The sequence below is a fragment of the Oryzias melastigma genome, linkage group LG18 (assembly GCF_002922805.2).
Source record: "Oryzias melastigma strain HK-1 linkage group LG18, ASM292280v2, whole genome shotgun sequence".
NCBI lineage: Eukaryota > Metazoa > Chordata > Actinopteri > Beloniformes > Adrianichthyidae > Oryzias > Oryzias melastigma.
Genome location: NC_050529.1, coordinates 806862 through 817664, shown reverse-complemented (window position 1 = coordinate 817664; position 10803 = coordinate 806862). Strand labels below are relative to the sequence as shown.

The 10803-nt window shown below is 45.8% G+C and overlaps 2 protein-coding genes across 11 annotated transcripts in view; both read right to left on the bottom strand.

The window, feature by feature from the left end:
* Nucleotides 1-6878, bottom strand: part of LOC112155785 (pollen-specific leucine-rich repeat extensin-like protein 1) — a 14650-nt gene extending 7772 nt beyond the window's left edge. Inside the window, exons 1-6 of the mRNA XM_024287720.2 lie at nucleotides 5390-6878; nucleotides 3370-4556; nucleotides 3119-3279; nucleotides 2261-2443; nucleotides 1601-1898; nucleotides 1382-1515 (exon numbers count right to left, since the gene is read on the bottom strand). Of these exons, the coding sequence (XP_024143488.1) occupies nucleotides 1382-1515; nucleotides 1601-1898; nucleotides 2261-2443; nucleotides 3119-3279; nucleotides 3370-4556; nucleotides 5390-5398 (1972 nt within the window). The 5' untranslated portion in view covers nucleotides 5399-6878. The remainder of the gene's footprint in view (nucleotides 1-1381; nucleotides 1516-1600; nucleotides 1899-2260; nucleotides 2444-3118; nucleotides 3280-3369; nucleotides 4557-5389) is intronic.
* A 144-nt stretch (nucleotides 6879-7022) lies between these two features.
* Nucleotides 7023-10803, bottom strand: part of dab1a (DAB adaptor protein 1a) — a 205782-nt gene continuing 202001 nt past the window's right edge. For all 10 annotated transcript variants that reach the window (XM_036216833.1, XM_036216838.1, XM_024287738.2 and 7 more), the window contains one exon: nucleotides 7023-8638. Coding sequence is in view for 1 of the 10 variants with exons in the window: in XM_036216837.1 (XP_036072730.1) it covers nucleotides 8591-8638 (48 nt within the window). In the remaining 9 variants the exon portion in view is untranslated. The remainder of the gene's footprint in view (nucleotides 8639-10803) is intronic.

Sequence of the window (10803 nt, the reverse complement as noted above, 5' to 3'; positions counted from 1 at the left end):
CGCCAAAACATTTGGAAATGGTAAATATAAGGCGAAATACAGTTAACACCGAAAAAGACCCACAACCCCATTACTAACCCTTTAAGGTGCATTCACACGGAACGCAACTCGTGCAGCAGAGGCGGCCAGCTCCAATGTTAATCAATGGTGCTCTGAGGTGAATTGAAGTCCTCTAGAGCAATTTGAATGACTGGCGCAGCACGGAAGTCTGCCAGCAGCTCAATTTGAGCAACAAGGCACGAATCAGGTGGCACAGTCAAAATGTAAATACCTGAAGTCTGAAAGGTCGCTGCGTCGCATCCGCCAATCAGGAACTCAGCTTTGAGCACGTGACGTTTTCAGTGGCTCAATCAGCATATAGAGTACTAGTCAAAAGTGAGCGTTTCTGTCCTGAACTTTCATCTTTTTCCTTTACCCGTGGAGCCGCAGGTTCTCAGACCTCATCCAGTTACTTTGGGGCAAAAACGGCGGGATACACTCTGGACAGATCGCTGACTTTCACTCCCGCGGCGGAGCTTACTCGCTCGATATGCCGACAGAGAGAGAGAGAGAGAGAGACGCTGTGGGGGTTGCCAGCTCAGGTCTCATTGAGTCATTAAAAAAAGGAAAAAGGTTTCCTAATTTATTTTTTTCCCCCTTGGGTTATTACAAGATAGAGAGTCTTCAATCTCAGCCACAGAGACACAGAAACACTGTGGAAGTGGCTGTCAAACAGACACAGCCCCCTGTACAGGGAAAATATATGATGATAATCATATAAACCCAAACATGGAGACATGGTTACTGATGTTTTTGTAGAACTCTTCACAATAAATAAACCTCAACATCGTTTGTGTCTTCCATTCATTCTAAATGAGATATCCACAGAGAGAGCTGGTAGCTCCTCCCACTGCAGCATCAGGAACACTTTTTTTTACAAGCAGCGATCATCGAATTCGTCGCGCGGCGAAAGAGAGGTGCGGCACGGGAATTTGTCACATGAATGGCGTTCGGTGGGAAAGCACCTTCAGACCCTCCCTGGAAAACCAGCCGTGATTCACAGGACTGTGGCTGTTTCTGAAGTTACTGACTGTTTCCAGCCTCACACCCCATTGTAAAAGTGTAGAATGTTTGTGTTTAACGTTAAATATGTTTTGATGTTGTAAATTAACTGAGAGTTTTATACATTAATGATCTGCTGTCAATTTACTTGGAAATGGTAGTTTATTGGCCCGTTCCTTAACGTTCTGGAAAAGTGTTTGTGTGTTCCTAAAATGTTCCTCCTTTCACTAACATTAATTTGTTGGATATGAGGACAGATATCAGTAAAAGCAGCAGAATAGCTTGCAGAGGAATCATGAAAAGATGACCATTTTGTGCTTTCTCATGACTCTGCTCTTACTCTTTGGTGTTCCTTTCTTTAGGGGTTTCTTGCCGTTATTGCTGCCCTTTCCTTTCTTCTTCGATTGAACCTGGATGTCCTCATGCGCAGTTTCTCTGTTGTCATGGTAACTGGTGCGATTGTTTGCCTGAAGCCTTGGTAGGTCAGAAAATTAAGGACATTTTTGTTACAATATATTTGATAATGCAGAGAAACTACAGATGAAGTGAAGCGTCTTACTCCTCCTTGGGTGGTGGTTCATTGAAAACTGGAGGGGGAAATTCAGGCAATGAGTGATCAAGGGGCTTCTCTTTATGAACCAGCTCTGTATGGACCTCAGGTTCCGGATGGAAGTCTGGTTCTGTATGGACCTCAGGTTCTGGATGGAACTCGGATTCTTGATCAGTTACTCCATTACTGTAGAACGCTGTGGGGTTCTGTGTTTCTGCCTCGTCTAAAACTGTGTGCTCCTCATTCTCCCAATCGGAAGGTTCAACTTTAGGAATTTCCTCTGAAAACTCCGGGGGAACAGGGATCACTGCAGGTCGAGGCCAGAGAAATAAGAATTCATATTACATCAAAATTAGACATGATTAAGGGAAAAGTATTTTTTGTCACCAAAACATTCATTTATCCTCTTAACTGTTTTGTCCCTTTCAGCTCATCAGTGGCCTAACCCGATGGGGGAAGGCAGACTACACCCTGGACGGGTCACCAGTCTGTCTCAGGGCCTCAATCACACACACATTGACACGCATTCACACCTAGGGGCAATTTAGAGTCACCAATGAACCTATGAAGCATGTTTTTGGACGGTTGGAGGAGAAAACCCACACACTTCAACCTTTCACAGTTTGAGTCTGAAGAGATTTAGAGCAAGCGACATTACTGACTCTTTACCTTCAACAAGAGGAGGAGGAATAAAGTCATCCGACAGAGGTCCATCGGGTTCATCTGGAGCAGTACACTCAGCTTTCAGGTCCTGGCGGGCCTGTCTGGGTGGAGGGGTGGGAACTACCAACACGTCAGCAATGGGGTCGGCCACCCTATCAGTGACTCCCTCTGAGACTGGGGGGGCTTGTCCTGCAAACAGTCATGAATGCAAACGTCTCACCACAGATGGAGTTTGATCTAAACAGACGTGTTTGTTTTTGGAACAAGAACATGATCCAAGTGCAGTTGATTTTCCCTGTTCCTTTACTGTCAGTAAACACCTTCTAACTTTTCCTCCAATGTTTTCATATGTGAATAAACAGGATTGAGAAAACAATGATATTTTACCAATCAAGTGACTATTTAAAATGACGTGTAGTGTTCTTAAGCTTCAGCACAAGCAGGAGGTGAAACCTATGGGCTGCATGAAACCTGCATGAGTCATCGGTGTGCTTTTAGGATTCTAAGTCTCTGTCAACACAGTGTTCACTCTGAAGAGTGTCAGCGCGGCTCTGTCATAGCTGTCATTCCTCTACACCTCTCCTGCCTGTTCCTCAGACGCTTCTGGCACAAACACAGAATCCTAGCGTTGAAGTTACGAGTCTACCGGTGACTGAACCTTTCACCCAGCACACGAGCAGGAGTCAGATGCAAACTCTACTCTGAGTAGTGGGTTTAGTTTGTACGTAGACTGGAACTCTTCATGATGCTCTGCAGCCGTGCAACACATACCTGATGGCCCGCCGCCCACATCTGCCGTTTTGCCCTTCATGTTAAAGTTCAATTCCACAGGAAAAAAGGAGGAAGAACTCCACCGAGACTTACGGTAGTCCGTGCCGTTAACTTGTTCTGGTTTCGATGGGAGAGCCGTTCCAGTTTTATCCTCATAGTCAATGGGTGGGAGCTCCAGTAAAGCCGGGGTGGGGCTGTGAGGAGGGGCAAGCTCCTCAGGTGATGGAGAGGTTTGTGTTGGGTTGGACAAAGGGCTGAAGGAAAGGTAGAACCAGAGATTGTTAGTATCCTACAATTAACAATATGATATAAATAAAACAAGCTCCTTTTGCAAACTAACTAACCTGTTGGACTTCTTGCGTGCATTCTCCAGAGCACTCAGAATCCTCAGGTCACCTGGGGGCGTTCTTTTTCCGTAGCTCATGTCCTCCGCTCTCTCCAGAGCAGACAGCACAGAGATGGGACGCTCAACTCTAGGAGGGGTCTGAGAAGCTGGAGAGTCCAGATTTGGAGGAAGAGGACTCTCCACCGTGTCCACGTTTAGGGCTTGGAGAGCAGCCTCAGCCTCAGCCTCAAACTCTGGAGGAAGGGGAGATGGAGCAGAGACCCCCACAGGAGCGTCTGGGATGGCAGAGCCCGTTGGAGGGGTCGGGGAAGCGGAAGATGAATCAGGAAGATTTTCATTTTGGCTGGCTGTTGTAGAAACTGGCAAAGCAGGATTTTCTATCTTAGCTGGAGTTTCAGTCACAGGAGGGGGGTTGGAGGGAGCTGGGATGTCAGGAATAAAGGTCGGAGTAGAGGAGAAATCTTGAGGTGCAGGAATGGGTGACATTGGGGGGATTTCCTGAAGAACGGGGTTGTTTTTGTTCAGAGGGAATTGGGGGTCGGATGTGTCACCCTCTGCTTTTGCATTGACTGTGGAGAAAACCGGGGAGACCCGTGAAGCTGGTCCAGAACCCTCTGGACTCTGCACGTTGAGGATTGGCTCGCTCACAGTCACCCCTGGGTCCTGTTTTGAGGACTTTTTGAAACCGAGGATACCTTTCCTCTTCTGAGTTGTGGCTTTGGGCGTGGGTGTGGCCAGCACCGGCTCTTCTCCATCTCTTGGTGCTGGCGTACTTAGAAATTTCTTTCCTTTGCCATTTTCTTTCTTTTCTTTCCCTTCCACTGGAGTACTGTTCAGCTTCTCTTTCACTTCTTTCGCAGTCTTGTTGTTCACATCTTTTTGTTTCACATCCCCCTTTTCTTTTGTTTTTGAATTGGTGTGGATGAGAGGAGTTTTGCCGTCCTTCTTGTCGTCCTTGAAGACCACTCTAGGTGCAAAAAGGGTCTTTGACTCTAAGGATTGGTTAATAGAGGTAAGCAGGGAGGCTCGTGCACCTGCGGGGAGGAAATGAGTGGGGCTCAGTGGCTGGGGGGGAGGGACAACCTTTGGCTTCTCCGGGAGAGCAGGCTTGCTCTTGGGTTGCTTCAGGAAAAAGTCGGACTCCTGGAACTTGGCCCGTATGCTCTTGAAGTCCAGTGGCTCCTCCTGCAGGACGTTTTACACAATGCAGTAGTTGCAAGTACAAACATGCCAAACATGTTCACATTACACATGTCCCAGATGACCACACAACTCTTACAGAAACTACAGTGATGTGGTTTGGGGGTTTTAGATGCTCTGCCCCCAACAGGCTGAGGAATTCTCCTGAACAGGATCCAGATTAGCAGGATCTCTCATTTAAAACTGAGTGAGATCATGTGGCAGAGGAAGACAAGAAACTCTAGTTTCCTAATAAGATAATTCCATTACATGCATACAAACCCATTCATAATTTTCTGTACTTTTCAAGGTTATCAGGGGGTGGAGCCTCAGCCAGCTGTTAGGTGGGAATATTTAGCCACAAACACAGTCACTTTGAGAGTTTGTAGACTCTGGAAGGACACTGTGGCATCTCCAAAGAAAGGCACAGTATGATTAAAAACCCTTCTTTTAAAATATAAATATAAAGTATGGAATTTGAGCAAAAAATCTTATTTTAAAGACGCACATCAGCAAACTGCGCAGGTGCATCTCTCTCTGCTTTGGAGGTTTTTCTGTTTCTGAAATGATGATATTCTGATTTACTGCTTTACTTTGTCTTTTACAAAACAGACAATTTTCACTTCAAATGAAAGAACACTGTTCTCCAAAAATAGCTTTTGAATTTAAGAAAAGATTTATTGGGACAAGCAGGATTTTCAATGAAAACGTAAACCAAGTTTTGAGTCATTAGTCTTTGTGTGAAGTTAGAATCACAAAACAAAAATACACAACAGCAGCATCACCTGTTCATTTATCACTGTCTTAACACAGGCAGAAGAATAGGACATCACACATACCTGATCCATTGTGTCGATATCCAGCAATTCGACAGAAAGCCCTCAGTGATTTGGAGGATTTTCCCCCATTAGCTTCTTCTGTATCTTTTCAAATTACACAGTTTAAAGGAAAAAAGAGACAACAGCATAAAAAAGGAAAACACTGTGTGCTCCACCGTGCAGTGAGCGTCCTGTGTTGGGCTGAGAGTGTGTGTCCTCTGCGAGCGGAGGGCGGCGCCAGCGCGGGACTGAAATGGGAAAACTTGCCCTCATCCGGCTTGTCTGACGGGTCTGGCCTCGGCTGAACATCAACGTAATGATTCTCGTTTGCAACTTGTCTCCCAGGAATGTGGCCCGGCCGGATCCCTGTGAGTCACTGAGCCCAGATCCATTCAAACTGCCTTCTTCTTAAACTTAGAGCTTTTTTACTAAAATATTCAAACTAACAGGGGAAATCTAAGATATTTAAAATCCCAAGAAACTTTTCTCCACTGTTCACTCAGACAGACCCACCCAAGAATAGACAAATTAACAAACAAAACTTGAGAATAATGGAGTAAAAGAGGTTGGTCCACATTCCAGGACACCAAATACAGAAGTACTTAAAGAAGTATGTATAGTATGACACCAATGTGCCTCTTTCTACACACTTCAGACAGCTCTGAAAGGTGTTCTGTTTTAGGTCAAGGTGGGTTTCTTCTGACACCCAACCCAATTTGGAAATCCACACCTCCACTTAAGTTCATTTTTATACATCTAAAATACCAGCAAACAGGAAAACAGCTTGCCATCTCAGCCAGCTTACAGCTGTCACATCTGTTGCAGAATTGTCCCAGAACGCTGTTATCAAGCAAAACATTCAAATATTCCCTTTATTCTCACTTTTAGCCATAGTCAGAGCATTCTTCTACAATGCAGTCATGCTCTATCACCTGCACAGATACCACAAAGGTAAATAAGAGCATTTTGGTAACTTCTCTGATGTAGCTCCAAAATGCAACAAGAATCAAAGCAAAAAACACTGCAGAGAAAACTCTGACAGCTCATGGAAAATCTGACGGATCCATCTGCATTACCCAGACTCGCTCGCTCGCTCATTCACTCACTCAGGAGTTAGGTCTCCTTTCCTCTCTGTAGGTGTTGGTTAGGGGTTTAGGGGAGTCTTTTTCTTTGGTCTGTTTTGCTTACGGCCCCAAATACGAAGCTCACAAAAAAATGTTGTTTGGCTGAAGTAAACCTGGCTGTGTGGAGGTCAGGGAGGAACCGTATTCAAGGGGCCGGCTCTGATGATGTTTTGATTGATTTCACGGTATGTTAGAAATTGAATACAGATATTACAAACTTGCTAATTTGATTGATGATTTTGTTCAAATTTTGGCTTTCAAAAATGTCTTGTGCTCTGTCAGCAGTGTCGGTCGGGTTGGTGTTGAATTTTGATGGGTTACTTGTGCTATTTTCCTTTTGTTCTTTGTTTTGCTTAGTTTGTTTTGTTTTTTCCTCTTCTGGCTATTTTTTCCATTTCCGTGTAATTTTTTTTTATTTGTAAAAATAAACTTTGGCATTAAAGGTGTTTAGAAAAAACAAAACAAAAAAAAAACTCACTCGCTCGCTCGCTCATTTACATATGCACACTTTATACAAACACATACATTAGTCATTTGGGATGTGTTTATTTGTAACAGGTAATACATGATAAAGAACCTAAATCAAGATTTAATCAAAAAAGAACAAAACCCCCCAAATCATCTAGAAACCCTTGTCAGAATGTCTTATTCATAAAGATAAAAATAATGTCATCTTACATTAAGAAACTGTTAGCTGAGGTAAGGTTAAAATAGGCCTAGAAATGTTACGTCCTCAAACAACAACTGTTCCTCTCTGAAAATCTTTGCTCTTTTCCTAGATGTCAAAGTTTTAATGATAGCCAATCTCACAGTCCAAAAGGGGCTCCTGAGTGACTCAGAGGACTCTGGCCATAAAACAGGGAGTCACTGGCATCACAGTTAATGTGGCCGTGGCAGAGAAAAGTGGCGTTTGGCACAACCGACTGACCAGCGGGAGGAGCATCCCCGATGGTGGAGAGCAGCAGAAATGGTGCTTTGTTTGCTGCCTGCAACATAGAAATGGTTTAGCGATACAAAAGCTGTGGCACATTGTGTGTAGGAAGAAGCTGATTTTGTTTTTGGACGAGAAAGTTATTTGAGAAAATGCAGCTCAGATCCATTAAAGGGTACTATGAGTGGTTGGTGTATGAGGTGTCCATACAAAATGAAAAACAACTAAATAGAGGCAAAAACATGTTGGTATTGCTTAAGTTAACGTCAAGGATTGCAAAAATGAAGCCTTCCCATTTTATGGCACAGAAGTCCGTCGGACAAAATGCTCGCAGTTATCAATATTTACAAAACGACTGTGACAAACCAACTTTCAGATGCCTTAAAGCCATGTTCACTCCAAAAGAGCTGACCCCAGCGACTTGATTGACTTAGAAAATAAAAATTCAGTTCTTGAGTTTGATCATTTTTTTAATTAGTGTACAAAAACTCTAGACAATGAACAGTTTGATCACAGAAGCTGTTACTTGTCTGCCGTCTCAGGGTCACGCCTGTCCTCCAGGCTGCATACGCAGGGAGACATTTGGCAAATCACTGAGAGTGTTCATGATGGATGATGGGCCACGTCTGCATGTGTGTTGTCAGAGGACGAGAGGCTCCCAGAGAGTCTGTCTCATAGTGATCCAGCAGACGCAGGGTTCCAAACCACGGGCCGGGAAGACCGTCTCACAACAGATGCAGAAGAAAAGCACGGGTCTGTGTGGTAGACGGAGGCACTGCTCGACTTTACCCCCATCATGCAGCAGTCTCTGACCAGACAGACAGGATGAGCGGGAGGACGCACAGGGAAGGAAGCAGAAGGTCTGTCGGTAAGGCCGTGTGAGAGGAGATGAGAGGAGGGGACGGTGCACTGGAGGGAGATGAGGATCGCTCCGAGTGACTGATGCTCCTCCTGCCTGGAGCCAATGACCCAGAGAGCTCCCTCTCCTCCACATTTGAGGAGGACTGTGGGAGTGTTGAGGGTCCTCCTGGGAGGTTGTTAGCAGGAGAAGAAGGGCTTGTCCAGGATGAGCCACACACACGCACGCACACACTCACGTTCACAAACACAAGCACACACTCAGAGGTAAAGGGTTGTCCGGCTCTCTCAGTGCTGGTCAGGATCGTGTCATTTCTTCCCTTTGTTGATGCGGGCATAGAGAGGGTCCTTCCCCATCTGTCAAAGAGAGAAAAAACACGGCACCTTCAATTTCTACCAATACGTGCCTTCACTGATGTGCTGCAGTGCCTCTAAACACTGCAGTCATATAAAGAAGCAGCTCATTTTATGATGCTTTATTGCAGCTGAACTACATGAATGAGCAGAATCCAGAGCTCCGGTGCTTTTATCTGACACTACCACTAGGTGGCAGTAGGAAACTGGCAAAGGACTGCCGTCCAGTCACTGTTATTGTCTCTGTGTCCTCATGCACATACATGCTTTGGGGCTCCCTCCAAGGCAAGCATGAATCAGAGATATAAAGTAAAGCCTTGGAAGACCAGCTATGAGTCATCACGTCTGGATTTGAGCACAGCGGGGATGAAGGGGCGCCTGCAGTCAGAGCACCAAGCCCGCTGCACTCATTCAAAGCGGTTGTTATTACGGAACACATAATTATGTCAGCTACTCCATATGCTGTACAGACACTGGGATTGGAAGACAGTCAAATGTCTTGGAGACAACTTCTGTAAAATTTGAGTGCAGCTAGACACAAAGAAGACATATTCCAAAAACATATTTACCTTTTTCACAAACAGATATTTCACAGCGAAAACACAAAGGTTTGTTTTTGGATTTTCAAAATCTAAACTGAAGACTTGGTGCGAGATGGTAAATGGCGTATACTTATATAGCGCTTTATACCCTCCTTCAAGGGCCCAAAGCGCTTCACAGTCACAGACCCATTCACGCACTGATGGTGGCTCCGCTGCAGAACACTGGCACCAACATCCCACCAGAGGCAATTCAGGGTTAGGTGTCTTGCCCAAGGACACTTCGACACATGGGCAGGCAAGGCGGGAATCGAACCCACAATCTTCCGATCAGGAGACAGCCATCCTCCCGCCGCACCACGACTTCTGTTTTAGAAAGCTGTAAATGAAGTCCCAGTCAGCGGCTCCGGACAGCCCAGAATGATGCCACGCAGAACATGAGCACACATGCATGAGAGCTGCAGTGTCACCCTACATCACAACCCCCCAGTCTAGAGGCAGCAGAGGACCTCCAAGGGCAAAGTGCTGGCAGAGGACCAACCTGAAGTCCCATCCTGTGGCGTGATTGTGGCGTGATTGTGGTTTTCCTGCGTTACGCTCTTCTCGTTTCATGGCTAAGACTGAAACAGTTTCACTGAACATGACAAACAATTACCATCCCACCAGGCTGAACACCTGCCCGTCAGAGCCGAGCAGTGGAGGGAGGGGCTCACACATGCCTGCAGAGACTTTTGGCTCCAGCATGTGCGCAGGTGCAGACGGTTTCCATCCCAGGTGTGTCTGTTGGGGAGTGCACAGGTGTGCGTGTCCCTTGGATGGCGTCTAAAGTTGATGTGATTGAACAAGCAAACACCACATGGGAGCAGCGACATTACAGCAGGACTAGACCCCCCCTCAACACCAGAGGAACACAGAGCCCTGGCAGGTCCGTCCTCCCTTCAACTGCTGCCCTGCAGCTTCCAGAGCGTTTGTACGAGTGGACCAGCGAAGTGGGGGGGCTTTTCCACCCCTCCTCTTCTGCTGAAGTGTGGAGGCACTTGAGGCCTTCTTGGGTTTTAATTAGCACCAATTATATTGGGGTAGTCATTAATCTTGGCACCTAAGTATTAGCTGATGAAAACAAAAACATTAGAGGTTTCAGTGAGAGAGCCAGCAGCTATCATTAAGGAGCCGCAGCTGAGGGGACGGTGAGGACAGCAGGTTGAAAGGGATGGATCAAAACCACTGGGGGTGTGCGCACGTGTGTGTGTGAGAGAGCCCGATTGCATGAGCATGCTTTCATGCCTCACACCAACATTTCCGGCCCAGCAAAGTTGATTGCATCTTGTCTGTATCAGTTTCGTCAATTTACATCCCTCCACATATTAACATATTAACATTACATGTATAATGCATGAAATGTCAGCATACATCATGGTTACACTGAGCTAAAAATCTAAGATCAGCATATTGTGCACAGATCCCGACAGACATGCTCATCGGAGTGCACGGTTTCTGATTAGCTGTCACATTGACTTTCTCAGTCAGATTTGTGCTATTTATGGAGGTGGGTGTGGAGACTGGACGCAGAGAGAGCGCCACAGTCACCCTCAACTCCTCAAAGTTTCAACCGCCTTCACAGTGAACAGA